This window comes from Budorcas taxicolor, chromosome 5 (assembly GCF_023091745.1).
Source record: "Budorcas taxicolor isolate Tak-1 chromosome 5, Takin1.1, whole genome shotgun sequence".
Lineage (NCBI taxonomy): Eukaryota > Metazoa > Chordata > Mammalia > Artiodactyla > Bovidae > Budorcas > Budorcas taxicolor.
The window spans coordinates 20,204,521-20,230,869 of record NC_068914.1 but is presented as its reverse complement, the minus strand read 5'-3'; the positions used below and the strand labels follow the sequence as shown (position 1 = coordinate 20,230,869).

General features: G+C 36.8%; 1 protein-coding gene across 1 annotated transcript; it reads left to right on the top strand.

Moving 5' to 3' along the window:
- VPS26A (VPS26 retromer complex component A) lies at positions 1-26,349 on the top strand. Its single transcript, XM_052640270.1, has 9 exons — positions 1-27; positions 5,661-5,810; positions 14,484-14,559; positions 15,660-15,816; positions 16,664-16,828; positions 18,598-18,704; positions 21,040-21,108; positions 23,439-23,581; positions 25,975-26,349. The coding sequence occupies exons 1-9, from the start codon at positions 25-27 to the stop codon at positions 26,086-26,088; spliced, it is 984 nt and encodes a 327-aa protein (XP_052496230.1). The 5' UTR covers positions 1-24; the 3' UTR covers positions 26,089-26,349.

Here is a 26,349-nt window from a genome sequence, read left to right as displayed (position 1 = left end):
GACGCGGCGGCGGCAGCGCTGACAATGGTGAGTGCAAGGCGGCCCGCGCGCTCGCCCGCAGCCTTTGTCCCGGAGCGCGCGGCCGGACGGCCAACTGCGGGCCCGATGTCGCGGGGACGGCTCTTGGGAGCGGCAGGAGAGGGTAGGCGGGCAGGGCGGGGAGCCGGGTTAGGCCTGTCTGGCCGCCGCGGGGCTAGGGAAGAGCGGGCTGCGCCGCTTCTTCCCGGTCTCGGCAAGGCCCGAGTACCTGCGGGTGACGAGGCGTTCTGCTGGCTATGTCGGAGCCTCTGCCAGCGTTCTTCGATCGGCTGTGGGGGGCCGTGGCTGGTTACTCGGATCCCGCCTCTGCGGACCCGCCACCGCCTCCCCTTCCAAGGTAGCCAGATCTTCTGCTCCTGGGCAGCCTCGCTTCCTTTCAGATGAGGTGACCCAAGAGTCCTCCAGTTCCGGACTCGGTGGACTTGGTCACTCTCTTCTAGTGTTGATCAGGAGCTTGGTAAACTCCTTGAGTCTTTTTTTTTTTCTTTTTAAACTAGCATATGGTGATAACCTGCGATTTCCTGACCCCAGGTTAGCCTTAACGTTGACACTTGTAGAATGAGCGAGAAAAAGAAAAGGACGTTGGAGGCGAGGACGTTTTTAAGTCAAAGGCAGTAGTTTCGTGCCCACTGGTTTAAACGTTGGCTCTCATTTCCTTCACCAAGCCATTTTGGAAACTTATCTCTTTGGGATGTTGAAATGGCCTAGGGAGCAGAGGAGGGAGGGAAGTCAGTACTTGCACCACAATTAGTGGGAAGCACAAGCGTGAGCACGATGGCTTTCAGCTTTGTGTGTGTGAGCGATTTCCTCTCGATTGGATCTCATTTGACTCATTTTATGGTAGTATTAATTTACTTGGTTCACTTAGCATGCATATGTTGAGCGCCTACTGTCTATTTTTCTTTAATAGTACCTGGTTTCCCAGAGCTCACCCAGTTCCGTAATCTGCTTGAGACTTGGCTTCAAGACTCAGCTAGGTTTATTTTTTGAAAAAGTTACATTTGATGAATACATTTTAAAGTCAGGAATCGAGTTGTTTTAAATTTAAAAAAGAAAAGGAGCACAGAAATGTTCATTCTTAAACTTCGAGCCCTTTTCTCTTTTTTTCATCAGCTATACTTAGGCGCTCCCAGGGGCTCTGAGCAAGACTGAATCAGCCCTTGCTCTCTTGTAGCTTGTAGGCAAGAAGGCGATAAACATTTGTGTGATTATTTGTTTAACGTGGAAACAAATAAAACAGCTGTGATAAGAAGGAAGTATTGGGGGGTGACCTTACTAGTCAGGGGGTTAGAGATGGCTTCTTTAATTGAATATAATTTGCAAAGGAAACGTAAAAGGCCTTCCTATTTTTTGCTTACATTTAATATTACTACTTTTAATGCATTATTTTCAAGAACAGTTTTTATTTTCAAGTTACTCGTGAAACAAATACAGTTGTAAAGCTTGGAAACACTGAAATAGGCACAAGTGTAATAATATATGTATGACAATTTGCTGTTTCATTGCTCCAGAATGCACTAAGTTAATAAATTTTGAGAGCTTCTCTTCTGCCTCACCTTGAGTTGCTTTTCTTTACATTCAGAGGTTGTAGTGAAATTTCTTCAGTGAGGGCTATAAAATTCGTCTTTTAACATCCACTTGTAATTTTGCTAGATAGTAATGCTCAATGTTGGGTTACAAATTATGTGAAAAATCTTAAAGTTATTGATGTGAAGTTTAGGATACGATTAGAAAACTGTGAAAATAATTGTTCTAATATTTAAATAGTCATATATAGTGCCCTGTAGTTATTTAAAGGCTACCTAAGAGTTTTGATGTATATAATTTCTAGTATTGCTCCTGAACATCCCATATTTTGAATACATACTTGAAGGTATCTTTTCTAAAAGATCTTGGCAGTCTTTCTCTTAAGATTTCAGAAGTGCCTCTTGTAATTTCAGCAGAAGTGTACGTTAATATATCCTAACCTTCTTTACAGCTCTTATTCCTTTGCCTTGTAGTCTTCACCATTCTGACAATTCTGTATTTTTCCCTCTTTATATAAATCAGAAGTATTATAATTTGACTGTGAATAATTTTTAAAAGATTTAAATTTTGTAACTTTTTGTTTGAAATGATAGGATGTGCAAGAAGATGCACATCTTGAAATAAAAACTTTATTTGTTTAATTTTTGGCCACACAAGGTGACTTGTGGGATCTTAGATCCCTGACCAGGGATGGATCAAACCTGTGCCCTTGGCAGTGAAAGCGCTGAGTCCTAACCACTATTTATGAAATACTTCATGCATGCAGAAAATGATTGAGGACAACAGATAGTTTTTACATATTTTTAATGCCTAACAATTTTTAAGTTTTACATATGGTGTCAAAACAAGACTTATTGTTTACAATTACTAATTGTCCTTAGTTAATTGTGAAGTTTATGTACTTTTAAGTCTGTTTTATACCATTTTAATTAGTGGCAACTTTGACATTTTATATTTGAGTATTGATCTTTTAATATCAACTTTCAAATCCCAGTTCAGTTGTATATGTTAAGCATTATATATGTGGGAAAAAGTAACCATAATATTTTGTTTCATTTGTAAAACAATTCTTATAGTTTTCAAATCTCATTTTTCCTGGAACTAACTCTAGGAAGTATTAAGGAGGAATAAAAAAAATTTTTTTTATTTTCCTGCTGCGGTTTTATGATTCAAATTTTGAGACTGACATCTATTCTTTCATAATTGTTTCTCTCATGGCAGCTCCCCAGTACCTGCCCCCTTTGCTGGATCAGTGCTTTGCAGGTAGTTGATGATTAGTAAATATCAGCTGACTGATTTTGACCCGCTATACATTCTCATATTTGTAGCTCTTAGGAGAATGTATACCATTTTGAGCAAGTTGTGAGTTTAAAACTTGGGGTATGAAAGCTAACTAGGAAGGGACAAAACATCTTGTCAAAAGGAAAATTTGCTCTTTATATATTTGGAGTATGAGTACTAATCTGGTAATTCATTGAGTTGCTTTCTTGAAATTATAATCCTTTTGTTAATAAAGGATTAATAAAAACGAAGAAGCAGGAATTTTCCTTGTGGCCCAGTGGTTGGGACTCTGTGTTTTCACTGCCAAGGGCCCAGGTTTGATAACCAGGGTCCCACAAACAGTGTGCTGTAGCCAAAAAAAAAAAAAAAAACCCAAAAAACAAAGAAGCTAGCTCAGAATTTAGGAAAACGGTCTCCGTCCATCATATTAGTAGTATCACCCTGTGATCCGCATAGCCTTAGCAGGATTGTTAGCTTGTTTGCCATTATCCTTCCTCCTGAGCACAGAACTGAGCCTTAACTCAAGCTCCTTGCTCTAGACTTCACTACTGCATCAATGCCAACTGCCTGGGGGAGGGCTGGTTTTACCAAACATGCTAAGTTTTAGCTCATTTCTTTTATGTATCCATTTATTTTTTATTATCAGGACAGTATGTGTTTTACTCAAAATTAACAATCAACAAGTATTTGAATGCCTTCTATTAAATGCCACATGCTGCCCCTGGCCACTGAGTCTTCAGTGTTGAGCAAAGGATAAGGTCTCTGTCCTCATGAAGTTTATAGTTCAGTTGGGGAGTCAGATACTCAGGAAGTACACAGATTATAATAAATGGGCTTCCCTGGTGGCTCAGATGGTAAAGAGTTTGCCTGCAATGCAGGAGACCTGGGTTGGGAAGATCCCATGGAGAGGGAAATGGCAACCCACTCCGGTACGCTTGCCTGGAAATTTTCATGGACAGAGAAACCTGGTGGGCTACAGCCCATGGGGTTACAGAGTTGGACATGACTGAGTGACTAACATTTTTATAATAAATGATGAAGTAAACTTACATGGTGTTGCACTTCCCAGATTTGGAGAATTCAGTTTTGATTAGGAAGTTAGGGAAGGCCTCTTTATGGAGGTGAGTCACAGTGAAAGGATGACTTTGTTAGGATAACTTGGTCTAGGACAAGAAGTAGACTGGGCGTATTTGAGAACTTGCATCATCTGAGTCTGGTGTGGCTGGAGGGATGAATAGAGCAAGATATGTATAGGCCATGTTATGGAATACATTGTATATGTATATGTTTAAAATAGCATTTCATTAAAGTATGTGTTAACTATAGACAAGTGCACAAATAAGTGTACAGCCTGATGAACTTTCACAAAGTCAATATACCTATGTGTTAAGCACTCAGATAAAACCAAACAGAACATTAATAGTACCCCAGTGCTTTCTTCCAGCTACTTCCTGACTTCTAATACCACTATAATGTGCATCATGTTTTTTATTTTTTAATAAATGGAATAATACAGTGTGTATTTTTGTGTCTGGTCTCTTTCACTCAACGTGTATGTGAGATTCATCTTTGTTGCAATTCATTCCATTGCCCACTGTATGAATATAGATAAAAGTGTATGTGTCCATTTTCTCATTGATAAATATTTGGATTATTTCTTAAGTGGGCCTGTTGTGAACAATGATGTTATGAACATTCTTATATTGGTCTCCTGGTTTATATGTGTAAGTTTCTGTTTAGGGTAGATACCTAGGGGTATAATTGCTGGATCATTGATATATATATATACATATATATATCTTTAGCTTTACCAGATAATGCCAACTATTTTCTAAAGTAGTTGTTCCAATTTATACTGCCACCAGCATATTGAAGGATATGATTGGGTTTATTTATTTATTTATTTCTGTTGCACTGCACAGCATTCCAAATCTTAGTTCCCCAACCAAGGATTGAACCTGTGCTGGTGCAATGGAAGCGTGACATCCTAACCACTGGGCCTCCAAAGAAGTCCCCAGATTTATGTTTTTAAGAGAAAACTCTGTGTAAATTTTAAAAAAGACTAGAAAACTAGCTTTTATAGCAGGCAAAAAATAATCCACAACTATATGTGACATTGGAATAGCCAATGGATTCTGTATTATTTCCAGCTAATGTGTTTTGCCGTTCATAAGCAATTGATCTTTGTCTCTTTTACTTCTGTCATATTCAGGATTTACAGAACAAGGCTTATACACTTTGTTTAGAAAAATTAACATTTAAGTAGTCTCCTCTATTAGAGCCAGTTTTATTTCAAGGGTTTACACAATGTAACATATCTTGTTCAGACTTATATAGCAGTAGGTTTTGCATAAGTAGTACATTGTAATAATTCATGAGTAATTGGGATTGTATGAGTTTCATTATAGCAATATAATGAAAGAACCTCAAAGATGTATAACTAAAGGTAACTTTTTTCAAATCCAGATGTTAAGATTAATTTTTTAGATTTTTGGTATATGTTAGAATTTGATTATTTATAGTGGTTACTTGTGGAAATGATTGAAATTATAGTGTTTCAATTTATTTAGTTTCGGGGGGACTGTTTATTTTATTGTGGTAGAAAACAAATTTATCTGCAATAAAATTTTAAGGGTACAGTGCAGCATTAGCTATATGCATATTGTATGATATTTAGTTTTGATGCAGTATTTGGTATGAATTCTTTCTTCATCCTGAATTCATAGGTTAACTTTAGGTTATAGGTAATCAAGTTTGAATTTTAAACTGTAGTGACTGACAAAACAATTGTGAGAATTTTTCTTTTATTTTAGAGTTTTCTTGGAGGATTTTTCGGTCCCATTTGTGAGATCGACGTTGTCCTTAATGATGGGGAAACCAGGAAAATGGCGGAAATGAAAACTGAAGATGGCAAAGTAGAAAAACACTATCTTTTCTATGATGGAGAATCTGTTTCAGGAAAGGTAAATATTTTGTTTGGAGAATTATCTAGTTGTAGAATATTAGAATTAGTCATGAAAGTGGCTTGTGCTATATCTAAATTTGAATGATTTTATTAGAGATGGAAAATGTTTTTCAGAAGGTCAGCTGAAAGCTTTGATTCAACAGAACACTTGCAGGAAAGATTCTTATACTGAAATGGTTATGGGCAGAGTCTAAATTAAACTATGTGCAGAATTTTGTGTTTGTGACCATGTGAATCTGTTTAACATACAACAGTTTCTACAGTGGGGCTGTGATCCACTCAAAGTTTGTTTCTCCTTTAATTGAGTTATGGAGACTGGGGATAATTCTCTAGTTCAGTTCAGTCGGTCAGTCGTGTCTGACTCTTTGCGACCCCATGAACTGCAGCACACCAGCCCTCCCTGTCCATCACCAACTCCCAGAGTTCACTCAAAGTCATGTCCATCGAGTCGGTGATGCCATCCAGCCATCTCATCCTCTGTCTCCTTCTCCTCCTGCCCCCAATCCCTCCCAGCATCAGAGTCTTTTCCAGTGAGTCACCTCTTCACATGAGGTGGCCAAAGTATTGGAGTTTCAGCTTCAGCATCAGTCCTTCCAATGAACCCCCAGGACTGATCTCCTTTAGGATGGACTTGTTGGATCTCCTTGCAGTCCAAGGGACTCTCAAGAGTCTTCTCCAGCACCACAGTTCAAAAGCATCAATTCTTTGGCGCTCAGCTTTCTTCACAGTCCAACTCTCACATCCATATATGACCACTGGAAAAACCATAGCCTTGACTAGACAATTCCTAAAAGTTCTTTTCTCATTCTTTATAGGTTATCAGTCTGTACTACTTTCGTTGTGTCTATTGATCTCATTTCTTGATACTCTGTAGAAGATTTAAGCACATTTAGAATGTGTCCATGCTTGCTCAGATACATTTGTGATAACTTCTGTGGTTTAACTTTATCCCCCTTTTCCTTACCAAGGATTATTCTTATACCTTATGGAATATGATTACTACTCATTAATTTGTGATACTGAAGAATGGTAATATCCTAGATAAAATCAAATCATAAAATGTTTGAAAAAAATTTTCTAAATATAAAAGATTAAAAAATACTAAGAGTTTTTCTCTCCTGCTTGTTAAGGTAATACATATACATTGTAAACAGTTTGGGAAATAAAATAGTTATCTATAGTCCCATCATATAGAAATAACTCACTATTAAAATTTGAATGTGTTTCTTCCTAGTCTGTCTGCATTAGTTAATGTTTATGTATATGTAATATATTAAGCATACCTTTTCCCTACTGTTGGATATGTAACTGGTTTCTGTTTTTCAAATTGCTTGTAGTATATCCCCGTATGTTTAGTAATACAGACATTTTATACATAAGTTTTTCTTCAGATTTCTGTAGGATAAGATTATTTCCTTTAGAATGAATTCCTAGGAGTGGCTGGACATGAATATTTGACATGAATATTTGAAGGCTATCGATACATGTTAACCTGGAAAATTTGCATGAAATCTCATGTTCACTTAATACCTTGTTTCACTCAGGGTAGAGCTGAATATGATCACTTTTTAACCTTTGCTATTTCTGTAGGCAAAAATGATACTATTCTTTGATAGCATTCTTTGGTTACTAGATAGGTTGAACTTAGGTTTACCAGCCGTTTTACTGCATCGTCTATTCTGGTCCTTTGCCACTTACTGGTGTCTTAGTGTTATATCTGAAATAAATGTTTTTCTTTTCTACTTTACTCTTCCTTTAAAATGATCGGGAGAAAGAGAAGAAATCTGAAAGAGAGTGACAAAATCATTAAAAGGATGGAACACATCAAACAAGTAAAGGAAATAGTGCTTGATCTATGGAAAAGATGAGTTGTTAATATGGTGGGATTAGAAGAGGTAGAAGGAAATGGCAACCCAGTCTAGTACTCTTGCCTGGAAAATTCCATGGATGGAGGAGCCTGGTGGGCTACAGTCCATGGGGTCACAAAGAGTCAGACACGACTGAGTGACTTCACTTTGAGTAGAAGGGGTAGAGATACCAATCTAGTTTTTCTAGGGAGAGACTGAACCTCAGATTTTCAAAACTTACAGACATAACACCACCAAAAACAAGTCTTACCACACTAGTCTAGGCTTTGTAAAATGTCTGAATATAGTTATAAGATCATTTGGCTGGGGTTGGAAGATCTAGCCTTGGACTTTACCACTGTCTTGATAGGTAGCTCTGGGCAGTCATTTAACTTTGTAGATCTCACATGTAAGTTGAGGTTGGACTAAATCATTGGTTTCCAAACTGTGTTATGCATTGTAGGAAGAATACTTCATGTATTAGAAAAAAAATCTTAGAGACTCGAAGACCTGACATCCTGCCTAGAGCAAGAATATTCCTGACATGTGAGCTGTCTATGTATACCTTTTTTTCCAGGTTTTTTCTAAGAGTAGTTTTAGATTTACATAAAACTGGGGGGGAGGTATAGAGATTTCCCATTATCGACATCAGCCCCTAGAATGGTACATTTTTGATCAAGGATGAACTTACATTGACACATTATAGTCACCCAAAGTTTGTAATTTATCTAAGGGTTCACTTGTGATGTATATTCTATGGGTTTGGACAAATGTATAATGTATAATATATAATAATAATAATAATATACTCTACAAATGTTGTGTTTCCTTTTTGGTAGTGCTTTTTGTATCCTATTTAAGACATCTTTGCCTACCTTATGGGCATGAAGATATTCTCCTGTTCCTCCTATAATTTTAAGTAGTTTCATATTTCACATTTAGATTCTCTGTTTTTTGAAATTGATTTTGTCTTTATGACATAAGAGTCAAGGCTGCTTATTATTTTTTTCCCCATATGGATATCTAATTGACCCAGGACATTTATTGAAAAAGCCATCCTTTCCACCACTGCATTGTAGTGTCACCTTTGTCAGTAACCAGAGGTTGTATGAGTCTGTTTCAGCCTCTCTGTTCTATTCCATTGTTTTATTTGTAATATATACTTTCTTTTATATTTAAAAAATATAGCTTTATTGAGTTATAATTCACATATCATAAATTTACCCTACTGAGTATATACAGTTAAGAGATTTTCACTACTTTTGCAGAGTTGTGCAGCTGCCATCACTAGCTAATTCCATAACGTTTTCATCACCGAGAAGAAACACCATAACATTAGCAGTCATTCACTTGGTGCCATATACTAAATGTTTGTGTCCTCATAAGATTTGTGTGTTAAACCCTAATCCTTAGTATGATGTACTTGTAGGTGGGGTGGGGCTAAGTGGAGGGGGAGGGGGAGAGGCTTTGGGAAATGATTAGGTCATAAGGGCTGTGCCCTCATGAATGGGATTAATGTCCTCAGAGAAATCTTGTGTGCACCTTCTGACATGTGAGGACATAGTGAAAAGGTAGCCATCTATGAACCAGAAAGCAAACTGTCCCAGACACCAAATCTGCTGGTGCTTTTATCTTGAACTTCACAGCTTCCAGAACTGTAAGCAGTAAATTTATGTTGTTTTTAAGCCACCTAGTCTGTTGTTTTTTGTTACAGCGGCCTGAGTGAACTAAGACACCTAGCATCCACTAATCTACAGATGTACTTTCTTTCTCTATGGATTTGGCCTATTCTGGACATTTCATATAAATAGAATCATACAACATGTGGCCTTTGTGTTTGGCTCCTTTCACTTAGCATGATGTCTTCAAGGTTTAGTACTTTTAAGAAAATTTTTGGTCAAAAATATAATAAAATTTGCTATTTTAACCATTTTTAATGTATGTAATTCAGTAGCATTAATCACATTCACAATGTTGTGCAATCATCACCACTATTTTGAAATTTTTTCATCGTCCCGAACAGAAACTTTGTACTCATTGAACAATAGCTGTCCTCTTCCCTTTTCTCCCAGTCCATGGCTACCTCTAGTCTACTATTTTTCCCTGTAAATTTGCCAGTTCTGGGCTTCTTCTGTTTCATATAAGTGGTTATACAAGATCTGTCTTCTTGTGTCTGCCTCATTTCATGTAGCATGATGTTTTCAAAATTCTTTCATGTTGTAGCATTTATCAAAGCATGATTCTTTTTTATGGCTGAATGATGTTTTAGTAGCCCACCAGGCTCCTCCATCCATGGGATTCTCCAGGCAAGAATACTGGAGTGGGCTGCCATTTCCTTCTCCAGGGGATCTTCCCAACCCAGGTATTGAACCCAGGTCTCCTGCATTGCGGGCAGACACTTTAACCTCTGAGCCACCAGGGAATTAAATATAATAGAATAAAATGTAATGAAATAAAAACTCTATTAAATGAAATAGAATAAAAGAGCCACTAAAATGCAAAGCTCTGGGGGAATTTAACCTTCTCACACAGGACAGAAGATTCTCCTGGTAAACCAGCAGGCTGGAAAGGGTTTCACAGAACTGAACAGAGAGCTTGAAGGGGCGTCTGCCGTTCTGACCACAGACCGCTATTGGTCTTTAAGGAACACGTTCAGCTTCTTATTGCTGGCTGGTCTGACTGGACCTCTCATGGGAATGGGCTGTGATAAAGGAGGTGAGGTGGGGAGAGCTCTGCCTCCTGTAGAACTAACACCCAAAAAAGTTGTCCTTTTCATTATAGGGGACTGGAATGCAAAAGTAGGAAGTCAAGAAACACCTGGAGTAACAGGCAAATTTGGCCTTGGAATGCGGAATGAAGCAGGGCAAAGACTAATAGAGTTTTGCCAAGAAAATGCACTGGTCATAGCAAACACCCTCTTCCAACAACACAAGAGAAGACTACACATGGACATCACCAGATGGTCAACACCGAAATCAGATTGATTATATTCTTTGCACCCAAAGATGGAGAAGCTCTATACAGTCAGCAAAAACAAGACCGGGAACTGACTGTGGCTCAGATCATGAACTCCTTATTGCCAAGTTCAGACTTAAATTGAAGAAAGTAGGGAAAACCACTAGAACATTTAGGTATGACCTAAATCAAATCCCTTATGATTATACAGTGGAAATGAGAAATAGATTTAAGGGACTAGATCTGATAGATAGAGTGCCTGATGAACTATGGAATGAGGTTCGTGACATTGTACAGGAGACAGGGATCAAGACCATCCCCATGGAAAAGAAATGCAAAAAAGCAAGATGGCTGTCTGGGGAGGCCTTATAAATAGCTGTGAAACGAAGAGAAGCGAAAAGCAAAGGAGAAAAGGAAAGATATAAGCATCTGAATGCAGAGTTCCAAAGAATAGCAAGAAGAGATAAGAAAGCCTTCTTCAGTGATCAGTGCAAAGAAATAGAGGAAAACAACAGAATGGGAAAGACTAGAGATCTCTTCAAGAAAATTAGAGATACCAAGGGAACATTTCATGCAAACTTGGGCTCGATAAAGGACAGAAATGGTCTGGACCTAACAGAAGCAGAAGATATTAAGAAGAGGTGGCAAGAATACACAGAAGAACTGTACAAAAAAGATCTTCACAACCCGGATAATCATGATGGTGTGATCACTCATCTAAAGCCAGACATCCTGGAATGTGAAGTCAATTGGGCCTTAGAAAGCATCTCTATGAACAAAGCTAGTGGAGGTGATGGAATTCCAGTTGAGCTGTTTCAAATCCTGAAAGATGATGCTGTGAAAGTGCTGCACTCAGTATGCCAGCAAATTTGGAAAACTCAGCAGTGGCCACAGGACTGGAAAAGGTCAGTTTTCATTCCAATCCCAAAGAAAGGCAATGCCAAAGAATGCTCAAACTACCGAACAATTGCTCTCATCTCACATGCTAGTAAAGTAATGCTCAAAATTCTCCAAGCCAGGCTTCAACAGTATGTGAACCGTGAACTTCCAGATATTCAAGCTGGTTTTCGAAAAGGCGGAGGAACCAGAGATCAAATTGCCAACATCTGCTGGATCACCGAAAAAGCAAGAGAGTTCCAGAAAAACATCTATTTCTGCTTTATTGACTATGCCAAAGCCTTTGACTGTGTGGATCACAATAAACTGTGGAAAATTCTGAGAGAGATGGGAATACCAGACCACCTGACCTGCCTCTTGAGAAATCTGTATGCACGTCAGGAAGCAACAGTTAGAACTGGACATGGAACAACAGACTGGTTCCAGCTAGGAAAAGGAGTGCGTCAAGGCTGTATATTGTCACCCTGCTTATTTAACTTCTATGCAGAGTACATCATGAGAAACGCTGGACTGGAAGAAACACAAGCTGGAATCAAGATTGCCAGGAGAAATATCACTAACCTCAGATATGCAGATGACACCACCCTTATGGCAGAAAGTGAAGAGGAACTAAAAAGCCTCTTGATGAAAGTGAAAGAGGAGAGTGAAAAAGTTGGCTTAAAGCTCAACATTCAGAAAACGAAGATCATGGCATATGGTCCCATCACTTCATGGGAAATAGATGGGGAAACAGTGGAAACAGTGTCAGACTTTATTTTTTGGGGCTCCAAAATCACTGCAGATGGTGAGTGCAGCCATGAAATTAAAAGACACTTACTCCTTGGAAGAAAAGTTATGACCAACCTAGATAGCATATTCAAAAGCAGAGACATTACTTTGCTGACTAAGGTCCGTCTAGTCAAGGCTATGGTTTTTCCAGTGGTCATGTATGGATGTGAGAGTTGGACTGTGAAGAAGGCTGAGCGCCGAAGAATTGATGCTTTAGAACTGTGGTGTTGAGAAGACTCTTGAGAGTCCCTTGGACTGCAAGGAGATCCAACCAGTCCATTCTGAAGGAGATCAGCCCTGGGATTTCTTTGGAAGGAATGATGCTAAAGCTGAAACTCCAGTATTTTGGCCACCTCACGCGAAGAGTTGACTCATTGGAAAAGACTCTGATGCTGGGAGGGATTGGGGGCAGGAGGAGAAGGGGACGTCAGAGGATGAGAATGGCTGGATGGCATCACTGACTCGACGGACATGAGTTTGGGTGAACTCCGGGAGTTGGTGATGGACAGGGAGGCCTGGCGTGCTGCGATTCATGGGGTCGCAAAGAGTTGGACACGACTCAGCGACTGAACTAACTGACTGACTGTCTAGTATGTGGATGTACCTTTCTTCATCCTTCAGTTGAGGACATTTCAGTTAAGTATACTTGGGTTTCTATTTATTGACTATTAAGAATATTTCTGTAGATTTGTGTATACGTTTTTGTGTGACTGTGTTTTCTTTTCTCTGGAGTGTAGACTTAGGAATGGAATTGCTGGGTTATATGTTAACTTTTTGGGGAACTTCCAGACTTTTCCAGAGCAGCTGTGCCATTTTATATTCTCTCCAGTAATGTATGAGTTGCAGTTTTTTCACCTTCTTGGCAATGTTTATTACTGTCTGATTATTTTTTGTGGGTGAAAAGTGGTCATATGGTTTTGCTTTGCATTCCCTTGAATAATGAATAATATTGAGCATCTTTTCATGTGCTTATTGCTGTCTGTATATCATCTATTCTTTCCCCATTGAACTGTCTTGGGACTCCTGTAGCATATACTTTTTAAACTTAATTGCTGTTTGTCAAAAAAAAAAAAAAGCTGCAAAGAAGGAAGCAAAATTACCCACAGAATTTTTCTTTTCTGTACTTTAAAAAATATAATTGGCATTATATTTGTATACAATTTGACCATGCTTCCTACATGTAACATATCATGCACATCTTCCCACATCATTAAAAATTCATTGACCTTATTATTTTTATACTTTAATTATACTCCATCATGTGATATACTCCAATTTATTTACTTCTTTTTCTGACATATTAATTTTGGAAGGTGAATAACTTAACTCACCCTGGTTATAGATGTAGAAGATATAGAAGCATGAATATTTTAATCACATAGTTTATAAACAGAAGTATTTGAACTTCATTTTGTTGGTTCTTGATTTCTATTGAGAAGCATTGTTTGAAAGAACAGCTTTTAAGAGTCACATTACCAGTATTTTTTACAGTAAAGAACAAACCTGGGAGTATGTTTTTTTTTTTGAATTTTAGCTAATCCTTAAATGGTTGAAATTTTGTTTTTAATATCTGTGTACTTTATATTTTGTCAAATTAAAATGTGTATTATTAAGGTTTCCATTTAGCAGATACAAATTTAGGGATTTTAGATTATATACTTAATTTCAAAAGTATGTAAGATGTCATACTCAAAATTTAAATCTTTAGATATTCTATTTTTAGGATGAGCAGCAGACTCTGGGCAGTAACTGTTGCTTTTAATATCAAAAATTATAACAATATATGGTTGGTTGTAAAAAGCTGAAAGTGATCTTTTAGGTCAGTTTTTGGAATTATTAATAACCTTTATATTAAAATGCTATTATAGAATTGTTTAACTATTTGACCAGAAAACGTATTTGAATAGTTGAAAGTTTTCCCTTTTATTGATTCTTTGTAGTTCTCCAGCTCTAAAGAAACATTCCTTCCTAACAAAGCAGATGCTTTAAATGTACATATAAGTAATCAGTTCATTAGTGATTGTATAGGAGTAAGTTTTATCTTCTCTGGAGCTATAAGATCATCATAATCTAGGTTTGTGGTGGTTTCTCAGACTTCAGAAATGAATGCCTGAAGTATTTATATATTATATTCATCTGGAAGGAATCTACTAGTAGGCCCACAAAGGATTGTTAACATATCTTAAAATTTCGTGTTTTGGCAGGTGAATGTAGCCTTTAAGCAACCTGGAAAGAGGCTAGAGCACCAAGGAATTAGAATTGAATTTGTAGGTCAAATTGGTGAGTTTTAAAATAGTACTACTTTTTTTTGTTGTTAACTGAGTTTGAAGAGAGTTTGATATGGCAGTTAAATAATTGAATTAGAGTTTAGCTTTATGGAGAGAAGGAATTGATTTTGCATAATAAAAGGATTTATTTTATAAACATTAAATAATCATGTTTCTTTTAATTATATTAAATATTTGACTCATGCTGTCTTTACTTGTGATGAAATCTGATTATTAAAAGTGAAAGGAGTTATGTAAGCTAGCAGCCTTGAAAAATAATTCAAGTAAACTAGTTGACTCCCTGAAATGTCCATCTGCCTAGGTTTTTCACCAGCTTTATTCACAATTAGCGGTGTCACCTTCATCCTTCACTTGCTAATTACTCATGCCATTGTCTTCCTAACTTAGTTTATACCTGTAGCCAGACTCACCTGTCAACAGAAAATTCCATGTGAAAAGGAAAGTTGCAATTTCTTCTTGACTTAGATCAACTTGTGTATGTTTCCATACATATATTTCTTGCTTTAGCAGGAGTTAAACTATATAAATCTTCGGGTACTGCAGATGCAGAAAGAGAAAAGAAAATAGATCCTAGCTTTCTAAGTTTTACTGTCTATTTTGAAAGTGTCAAAATTGGAATGGGTAGATGTTTGTGTAGGTATCTATTTTGGATGAGATTATACTTAAGGGGCAAATTATGGTAATTAACTGATAGTTGATTTTAGTCTTTTACATAGTATAGTTTTATCAGGGTAATATATTCGCCTAACTAAAGCAAAACAACAAAGCATTTTTTGTCTTGAAGGGAGGAAGTTCAAATAATTGCTGGAAATGTAGCAATTTAAACAGCTTCTTATTGGGCAAACCCTAACTACACTAAAGGATTGAATTCTTTCATAACAGAAATTTTCATTTTGCCATGCCACTTGAATTTTTTTATGCCCATGTGGAGCAAAATAGGATAATGGAATTCAGATCATAGCTCTGGTATTTAAAGTGAAGGCAAATCCAAGTAATTCTTTTGATAAAAATTACTTGCTCTGGAAGTAGAAGTTTGGGTTTTGATGAGATGGATATCAAACATAATTGGTCTTTCTTTTTAAAATTTCTTAGAGCTTTTCAATGACAAGAGTAATACTCACGAATTTGTAAACCTAGTGAAAGAACTAGCCTTACCTGGAGAACTGACTCAGAGCAGAAGTTATGATTTTGAATTTATGCAAGTTGAAAAGCCATATGAATCTTACATCGGTGCCAATGTCCGCTTAAGGTATGAATTGATTTTGTCTACAGTTTATGATACACAAACCAGAAGGTAATGACTACTGTTGAATGTCCTAAACTTCTAATTATAATTTTGGACTGGAAGACTTAAGATTTTGAAAATTCTGTCAAATATATATATATATATATTTTTTTTTTTTTTTTCTGGCTAATGCAGATCTGATGTAGTAAGATCCTTCTATCAGATTTGTGTGTATGTGTGCACGCACACGCGTGCGTTCAGTCATGTGCAACTCTTCGTGACCCCATGAACTATAGCCTGCTGGCTTCTCTGTCCATGGAACTTTCTAGGCAAGAATACCAGAGTGGGTTGCCATTTTCTACTCTAAAGGATCCTCCTGACCCAGGGATCGAACCTGCATCTCTTGGGTCTCCTGCATCGGCAGGCGGATTCTTTACCACTGTGCCACCTGGGAAGCCCTCTATAGGATTCAGAGGATCCCATTATAAGAAATTTTAGTCATATACTTCCCTTGTATGTGCCTCAGTTTCTTAGATACTTCATTTGTCTTGTAAATGGAATTACCCTCTAAATCCATTAGTTTCTCAATGAATCTCATTTAGTCTATGGTTAAGAAGTGATGTAGGAAAGGAAAGAAAAAAAAGAATCGATCTAGAGAGATCTAAAAAGTATGTCCACTATTCTTAAAATTGAACTTTGTATTTTTTCCATGGTGAAGGCATTTATTTAAAAATGAAAACTTCTTCATGAAGTAAATGGAGTAAATTGATCCCTAAGGAATGTCAGGAAGGAGAAAGCTGAAGTTTGCTTATTTGAAACACTGAGGTATCTCACAGGAGGTTTAACTTGTCCTCTCCATTAACTTTTGTAGGTATTTTCTTAAGGTGACAATAGTAAGAAGACTGACAGACTTGGTAAAAGAATATGATCTTATTGTTCACCAGCTTGCTACCTATCCTGATGTCAACAACTCTATTAAGATGGAAGTGGGCATTGAAGATTGTCTACACATTGAATTTGAGTATAATAAATCAAAGTAAGTACCTTTTACAAACAGATACATGGTCAGGGAAAATTAAGAAATAAACCTTTTATGTCTTTGTAAATTGGTCAAAGAAAGGATAGAATCAACATTAACCTGATGTTAAGAGACCATCAGAATCTCCGAACTGAAAGAAACTTTAGAAGGATTTGGTTTTGTTTTAGTAGGAATTTGACTTGGTGCAGATGTCTTTCATATTCTATGCCTGGTAAGACTCTGCTTGGCCATTTTTTAATAGAAGATCTCACCATCTCAGAAGGCAGCTAATCCTGTAAATCTGTGAAAGTCTATCTTACTGTCTTGGCATCGTTTCAGCTAGTCATCTCTTTAAAATAAGCAAAAATGCTCTTTTTTCTGACTACATGAACAATACTTTTTTATTATTAAAAAAATTGACGATGTAGAAAAGTCAAGGGAAATAAAAATACCACGTATTTTCACCTTTATCACTCAACCACTATTAATATCCTTTTGTATAGCTTTCCATGGGAGGGGGTATATGCATTTATATATGTTGTGTTTTTTCAGAAATGGGCTCTTTAAATTTTATTTATTAATGTCTTTTTAAACTTTCACCAAAGTATATACCTAAAAATATTAATATTTTCTTAACATGTTCACATATCTGGTCAGTATTCATTTCCTTAAATGACTTATAAAAGTTTGTTTATGTCAGTATCCAAACAAGATTTGTTCAAATCCAGTGGATCCAAACTCACTTAACAAACACACTAATCAAAAAACATTTGGTTTTTGATACTTAAATCTGTTTTATGTTTTCCCTTTTATTTATTTTTTCATTAAAGTTTGTTTGTTGAAGAAATGAATGTTCATTATTTTATCCTCTTCCTGTGCACTCTTCTGGTATATGAATTTTTTAAAAATATACCTATTGTTGACTGTGCTGGCTCTTTGTTGCTGCGGGCGGGGTCTCCTCTCTAGTTGAGGTGTGTGGGCTTCTCATTGCAGTGGATTCTCTTGTTGTGGAGCACGGGCTTTATGGTGAGCACGCTTCAGTAGTTGGGACTCACAGGCTTAGTTGCCCCATAGCATGTGAGATGTTCCCAGACCAGGGATCAAACCTGTGTCCTATGGATTGCAAGGCAAATTATTAACCACTGGGAAGCCCTACATGATTTTTATTGCTTGTCATGTCCCAGTTTATATCACTGAAATTGTGATACACATGTGTTCAGAGTCTTAAATTATATTGTTGATAAAATTATTAGTTTAGGACCTAAAACTTGTCACTGGAAGTCTCCCTTCAGAGACATAATTACATTAGTCAACTCTTGGGATATTATCTTGAGATTCAAACCTAGAGAAGGTCTCTTTGTGACCGGGTGATTTTTTTAACTGCACTATTCTAGCACTTGGAGCAATACACTAAACACCTGTATAAAGTTTTTAATGTTCGGAACATCTTCATATGCCAAACATTTTCAGGCATAAAAATCTTAATTTTCCTCGCTTAAGTTCTTTAGAAATGAAGTTGACCTCTAAATAGGTGACTAACAATTACTCTGGCTAATTTTTCCCTCTGAGGTTTATTGATGATCAAGTAAAAGTTTTTTTCCTAATTTTTATAGTAAAATGATGAATACTCTTTTGAAAAAAAGGAACATTAAATACATGAATAGTCAGAATGGTATTCTTAAATAGTAATTATCCTACAGATATCTTAATAAACCTTTTCAGGACATATTTCACTCTTTGTTTTGTAAATTGATATTTAGTAAGTGACAAATATTCTTTCCCTAAAGGTATCATTTAAAGGATGTGATTGTTGGAAAAATTTACTTCTTATTAGTAAGAATAAAAATCCAACATATGGAGTTACAACTGATTAAAAAAGAGATCACAGGAATTGGTAAGTTAAAGGGTTCCTGAATTGAAGTTCATTTTGGTTGAAATTTTAAAATCTTAAAATACTGTTTAAACTTAAATATCCACCTTGGATACTAACTTTGATACTTAATATTGCTGGCAGTGAGTTACTCATTTATGTTTTTAAAAATTAGTTTTTGAGTAGATAATTCACATGGTTCAAAAATAAAATATGAATGATTATACAGTAAAAAGTGTCCTATTTATGTATCCCTGCTACTCATAGGTGATACAAGTTTTAAAATCATTTAAACATTTATTCATACACATGCAAGTGCCTCTTTATTACACCCTTCCTTTTAGTCAAGTGGTTATGTACAGTGCATACTTTAGAGACACTTCACTTAATAATATTATTTCACATGTGTTAGTTTATATGCAAAATAAAATCTTAGAAGTGGAATTGCTGTTTCCAAGGATATATTCATTTGTAATTTTGATTAATATTATCAGTTTGTCCTCTTTATGGACTGTACCAATTTGTATTACTACCAGCAGTGAATGTAGGAAGGTGCCTTTTTTTTCCATGTGTTCTTATAAGCACAATGTTATAAAACTTTAGCTGATCTCATGGGAGCGGGGAAAAGGTTCCCCATTGTAGTTTTGATTCATTTTTCTCATTCGAGTGAGGATGAGTATCTTTTCACGTGTATAAAAGCCATTTGTATTTCTTTCCTATAAACTGCCTATCCATATCCTTTGCCCCATCTCTATTGGATTATTAGTCTTTTCCTTTTGAAGTGTAGAAACTCTTTATATATTAGAGAAATCAACCCCATTTTCTGTATTAAGAGCAGCAAAATTTCCCATTTGTCTTGCTTGTGGTAGTTTTTACCATGTAGAAGTTCTTGACGTTTGTGTAAGTCACATTGTCAGTTTTTCCTTTTATGGATTCTGGGTTTTGTACCACAGTGAGAAAGGCCTTTTTTACATTGAGGTTCTAAAAATAATCTTCTGTGCCTGATTCTACTAAAAGAATACATTGTAGTTTAGGAATTTTGTTTAAAGTTTTAATTCATTTGGAATTTGGCCTGATGTAAGCAAGAAACAGCTATGGATCCAGCTTTACTTTTCTCCAGATAGCTGACAAGTTACCCCAAATCATTTATTGGTTCATAACTGCTTTTTTTTTCATAACTGCTTTTTAATTTTCCCTTTTTTTGGCTGCACTGTGGGGCTTCTGAGATCTCAGTTCCTTGACCAGGGATCAAACCCATGCCCCCTGCAGTGCAAGCGCAAAGTGTTAACCACTGGATTGCCAAGGAATTGCCTATTTTTTCCCCTAGTTTTAATTAGTATATAGATTTAATTTGTTCCCTCTAATTTTCCTGGTTTTCTGCTAAAAAGAATTTTAGGCACCACTTTTTAAGAATTTATAATTGATAGTCATAAACATCTGTAATTTCTTAATCTCCATTTTTTACCTGCTAAAGTGATTTAAAGATATTAAAACCAAACTTCAGTTTCCCATTTGTTGTTTAAAAAAGTTATTTAAACATTTTTTTCTAGTTATAAAAATTATGTTTGGGTGTTCTAGAAAATTTTCAATAAGAAATAATTTGTACTCATAATCCAGAACAGATCTTAGTCTTTGCATGTTATATACTTTACAACATTGGGATCATTACTGTGTGTTTTGGTATACTTTTAAACTTGTATCATTGACTCTTCAAAAGAACTGTATGTCAATTAAGCATTCACTTTGATATTTTATCTCTGTTAAAGTTAACAAGAAAGGACATTGTGGGTGTTACAGAGAAAGCTAGCATGTCAGTGCTCTGCTGTGCCTTCCTAGTTTCTGTTTCAGCAGATACTAGGAATGATGGAAGGAAGTCTGTGGAGACTTCCTTATTATTTCTGAGCTGTATACAGTTGACCTGTGAAGAACATGAGCTTTGAAATGCACGGGTCCACTTACAGTGGATTTTGTTTAGTAGTAGATTTTATGCTGCTTCGTGGTCTGCAGTTGGTTGACTCTGCATAGGAAGGAACTGTGGATACTGTGGACAGGGAGCAGTGGAGGATACAGAGCAGGGACTGTAAATTACATGCAGGTTTTCATGCGTGTACAGTGAAGCACTTCAGCCCCTGCAGTTTTTCAGGCGTCTACTGAATTACCTTTGAGGAGAAGGGAGTGAGACCTCAGTTGGGTGGCAAATAAGTGTGGATCAAGAAATAGAAAAGAATGATCAACATTTTCACAAAAGGGGGAAAGTCAGTTAGGACTAAAATAATGTCAGAAAATAGGAAGAAGGTATAAGCCTGGAAATTATATTCTAGCAATATTTAAATTAATATCATTTACATTATTGCCCTAGGACCCAGTACCACAACAGAAACAGAAACAATCGCCAAATATGAAATAATGGATGGTGCACCAGTTAAAGGTAATAAACTTTACTTTTACTTCTTTTGTGTTATAGGTAGTGCAGATAGCAGTGTTCATGGCAGTTTAGCTTGAAAGTATTTATTCACTGTGAATATGTGAATTCTTAAAATGATTTTTACAATGATTTTTAAGATCATCTTTGTATAAATACTGAGGAGACTGTATAGTACTTTCTGGTTTGAAATAAGGTTTAATTTTTTACTCAGCTTAAATTTAGAATTTAGGAAAGACATTGATGTATATCTGTTCCCTAGTTCTGAATTTATAATATTTTGTCTTCTGTTACAAGAGTTTCTCTCTGTAAATCTTTTTTTACTCATGCTGAACATAAGGTACAGTATAGCTGAGCATTCATTCTGTGGGATTTTGGAATTCTATATAGCCCCCAAGAAAATAAGCAGCTCCCTTACTAAATAATTTTCAGTATCTAAGATAATGAAGCCAGTACTTATCATTTTAAATTTATGTCTTTGGCTTTTCTTACTCTGTTAGTAATTACTTCAGAAAGCAGTTAACCATTTATTGAGTGCCAACTATTGATGAGGCATTGTATTCTCAGGTGCTTAAAGTTCTCTTCCATTTACACTTCGAGTTAGGTAGCGGTAGCCCTTATTTTATCCCTGAAACTGAGATGTAGAGGTTAAACACTTGTTAGGGTAGGCAGAACTACCTCTACCCACTTAGATTTTCAGCTAGAATTGTTTAACAAAATTAAGAGAAAAACAGTTTATTAACGCATGCAGTGCACATCACGCAGGAGCATAAAAGTGAAGTCGCTCAGTTGCTCAGGAGCAGGCTACCAGGCTCCTCTGTCCATGGGATTTTCCAGGCAAGGGTACTGGAGTTGGTTGCCATTGTCTTCTCCTCATGCAGGAGAAACCTCAACAAAAAAGTAACTCAAAGCAGTGTCTTAGCATTTCAGCTTATATAGCATCTTCAAAAGAACAGTAAATTTGGAGAGAAACAACTGGGCAAAGGAAAGCAGCTTAGGCTTCCAAGGGCACAGACTATGGGAAGGTAAATATGAGGGAGGAAGCTAGCAGAGTAGGCTTGTTTGCAGATTCCTCTGGTGCCATCCCTGGGCTAAAGAGAGGGTGTCTCCAATAAAATAATTTATATCCTGCCTTTAGGCAGAATAGGGGAATTCTTTTTTGCTTTCACTGCTGCTTAATTGCCTTCAGCTCAGAAATAATTTTAATGTCAAAGAGGCACATTTTTTGGTGACATATTCTGGTTTCCTTCAAGAGCTAATCATTGCAGAGTTGGCGTTTGAGCCTGCGCCTTTCTGACTTCGAAACTCATGCCTGTGTACTTGTGTGTTATGCAACATTACTTAGTAAAATTCCAGCAGCCACAAATTTTTATGTAAAAGAAACCAGTTGTATATCCTTCCCCCCCCTCTGGTTACAGCTTAATTTTATTTGGTAAACAAAGGATAGTATACCCCCCAAGGCATGAGGGTGGGCTGACCCCTGAAGGAGTGGCCCCAACCCATCTGGTTCCCTCTTTTTGTACTTTTTGTCTCCTCCCTCCAGCCTGCCCTATATAAATTAGGGCTAGCACTCATCATTGATCAGGAACAGGGCATGTTTGTTTCACCTGAGGTTTCTCCTTTGTTCCCTTTCCATGCCCTTGGTTGTGTATCTTTAAGGAAATAGATACACATAAGAAAAGTATTACATAAAAAGAATTCAAAACAGAATAGGCCAGTAATTACTCTTAGGAAAAGAGAAGCTATCAAGTCACCAAAAATAGCAATCTTATTAGTAATAAGTATTCAAGCATTTATACACATGATGAGAAATGGCAAAATTCATGAAAGCTTGAAAGTAACAAAAGTGCTAGAGTAGAACTTAACTGCTGGCACTGTTTGAAGCTTTTACACATATTAGTCCATATAGTCCTTACAAATCCTTTATAAGATGGATATACTTGACTGGAGTTAGAATTCGAATCCAGGCATTTGACTTTAGAGCTGGTGGTTCTCAGCCAGGTGCACTTTTACTCCCTCCTCCCCACGGGAAGTTTGGCAATGTCTGGAGACGTATTTGGTTGTCATATTTGGGGACTGTTAACTGGCATCTTATGGACAGAGACCAGGAATGCCCTGAACTTCCTACAGTGTATATGACCTTACCCACAACATAGAATTATTAGGCCTAAAATGTCAGTAGTGTCAACACTAAGAAACTCTGGTCTAAAGTTTTTGTTATGCTCCCGTCTCAGGAGGAACTGAAGCGTTAGTGTCTTTATAATACTTAGTTTTAGGTGTTATGTAACTGTATTTGGTCATCCTTTAGAACTAAATAGAAATTGCTTTTCTTTCAGGTGAATCAATTCCAATAAGACTATTTTTAGCAGGATATGACCCAACTCCAACAATGAGAGATGTGAACAAAAAATTTTCAGTAAGATACTTTTTGAATCTAGTCCTTGTTGATGAAGAAGACAGAAGGTACTTCAAGCAGCAGGTATGGTGCCACCTACATGGTATTTTGTTCTGTGGTGGTTCTAAAAACACCTGGAAAGCACTCACTTTTCTAAGCTTTATTGTACTGAGCAAGTGGGGGTTTCTAAGTAAGTGAAAACACTGAAAGTGTGACACAGAAGTAAGGCATGAATGGATCTCTGTTGTGATCAGTCTCCTTCCAGTCATTCTGCAGGACTCCAGGATGGGCTATAATTTGGCAGGGCTTCTATTTTTTTTTTCTCTTGAAACTTTTGTTTTTTATAAAAACAAAATCTGCTATTTGTTTTTTTTTAAAAATCAGGCAAAAAACAATGAAATAAAGGTCAACAAAAATTCCACCACCATTGTGATAGTTTCCCAGACAAATTTGTATATTTGTTTTTAGATCATATTATGCATATTGATCTTTAACTTGCTTTTTCATTCAATAGTGTCTTGAATAGATTTCCTTTATCAACAAATAAAGATTTCCTTTCATTTTTCATGACTGCATCCACTTCATGGATTTCAGTTTTCCATTTTTCCCTAATTAAACAATCCTCTTATAAACATCTTTGAGATGACCCAAATCTATTACTTTATAAAATATCTTTATCATAGAACTTGTTCTTATTTGAAAATCAATTAAAAGCTTTCAGTGAATTTTGAGTAAAGCCTGTGATTAGAATGGTCTTCTCTGTTCTTTATCAGAGTAATAAATATTTGAATGTCAGTTGAGTGTTCAAAGCTAAATTGGAAATTATTCTGGGGGGAAAAAAGAAAGCATTCTGTGCTGAGGACTGTGAAGAATATAAAAGCCACCTTTTTAAACAGAGTTTTTCCTTACAATTCTCACATTGCATATTTGTGGAAAAAGAAAAATTATATAATTAACAGAAAACTTAAATAATGGTTTGACAACAGTTTGGAAGAGAGAAAACTTATTTTGCTAATGTTGCCATAATGCTGTATAGTTAAACATAAGTGATTTATAACTTCAAATTAGATTATGTGAAATTTACAATTTTCAAATCAATTACATATTATGACCCTATTGAGTAGTATATGCCTGCCATGGTCATTCATTTAGATGTTTAAATTCTGCTATGTTGGTTAAAAAACAAACAGCCTGCCATGACTTCATGAAGCAAGTAATTTGAAGAGTTTAGAAGATGGACCTCCCTGGTGGCTCAGTGATAAAGAATCTGCCTGCTGATGCAGTGTTTGGTCCCTGGTCTGGGAAGATCCCACATGCCGAGGAGCAGCTAAGCCTGTGTGCCACAACTATTGAGCCTGCTGTGCTCTAGAGCCCACGTGCCGCAACTACTGAAGCCCACATGCCCTATAGCCTGTGCTTCACACCAATAGAAGTCACCATAATGAGAAGCCTGTATACAGCAACCAGAAAGGGCCTCCCTCCTAGCTTAGTTGGTAAAGAATCTGCCTGCAATGCAGGAGACTGGGGTTCGATCCCTGGGTCAGGAAGATCCCCTGGAGAAGGAAATGGCAACCCACTCCAGTATTCTTGCCTGGAGGAAATCCCATGGGCAGAGGAGCCTGGTGGGCTACAGTCCATGGGGTCACAAGAGTCGGACACGACTTAGCGGCTACACCACCACCACCTGCTCACTGAAACTTGAGAAAAAGGCTGCAGAGCAACAAAGACCAACCACAGCCAAAAATAAATTCAAATTATTATTTTTAAAAAAGAGTTTAGAAGAGCTCTCAGGATGGATTGGTTAGGGTAAGACAAGCAGAGGAATCGAAATTTGAAGACTATAAAGGGGAGGATGGAGGGAAAGTTTAATTTGAAGTGTGTCTAAAGGCAGAGAGTAACCCAGTTCGCTGGCTGGGTACTGGGACCTTGGTGGGGAAGAGTGATGTTAGTAAATTGGATAAAGGTTGTGGAGGGCCTTGAACACTGGGCTGGAGATTTATCCTGGAGGAACTGAGAGCTACTGAAGAGTCATCCAGCAGTGTTTTAGACGAGTCTGGCAGTGATGGGTAGGATGGGTTAAAAAAGGGTTTCAGGCAAGGGAGGGAGAGCCATCTATTAGGAAGCTGAAATATTTAGTGACAAGGGCTTGAATTTGGATAAGGACAGGGGAAACAAACTAAACCACAGATTTTAGGAGTTCTTTAAAGCAGTAGTAGCTAGACCTTTGTGTCAGTTTGGATTCATGGTGGGTAGTGTACATAGGTGTTGGTTGGAGGAGCAGAGTTGGCAGAAGGGGAGACCCATTATTAGAATTGAAAGAAAGTAGGTCCATCAGGAAAAGAGGAGAGCTTTTGTAGGGAAGAAGTTAGTTTTGTTATGGTTAAAATTGAAGTGTATTATTTCTGTGGTGAAAATTTAAGGCATAATACAAGAATATTAATTTGAGGATATTAATTTGTTATGCATTTGTTTTCTAGGAGATCATTTTGTGGAGAAAAGCTCCTGAAAAACTGAGGAAACAGAGAACAAACTTTCACCAGCGATTTGAATCACCAGAATCACAGGCATCTGCTGAGCAGCCTGAAATGTGAACTGAATGGGAGAAAAAAAAGAAGAAAAAAACCTCCTATATCCGTTGAGATTTAGGTTTGGCAGGTTAAAGATGGTTGCAGCGTGTAGGGCAGGGAAAAGGCCAAAACTCCATTTATGATAGTCTTCCTTTATCTTACAGTGCTGAATTTATTTTACGACATAACTGTTCTTCATGTATATACATTTTAAAAAGTGCTTTCTTTGAAACACTGGAACTTTCTTAAACTGCCGTTTGTTTTTTTTTTAATTTGTCTTTTTAA

What these genes read in the sequence shown, in the direction of transcription:
- VPS26A (XM_052640270.1), top strand. An exon ending in TTTGAGTATAATAAATCAAA is followed by an intron (nt 16,829 to 18,597) that starts GTAAGTACCTTT and finishes CTTTCCCTAAAG; the next exon opens with GTATCATTTAAAGGATGTGA. An exon ending in AAAAGAGATCACAGGAATTG is followed by an intron (nt 18,705 to 21,039) that starts GTAAGTTAAAGG and finishes TTATTGCCCTAG; the next exon opens with GACCCAGTACCACAACAGAA.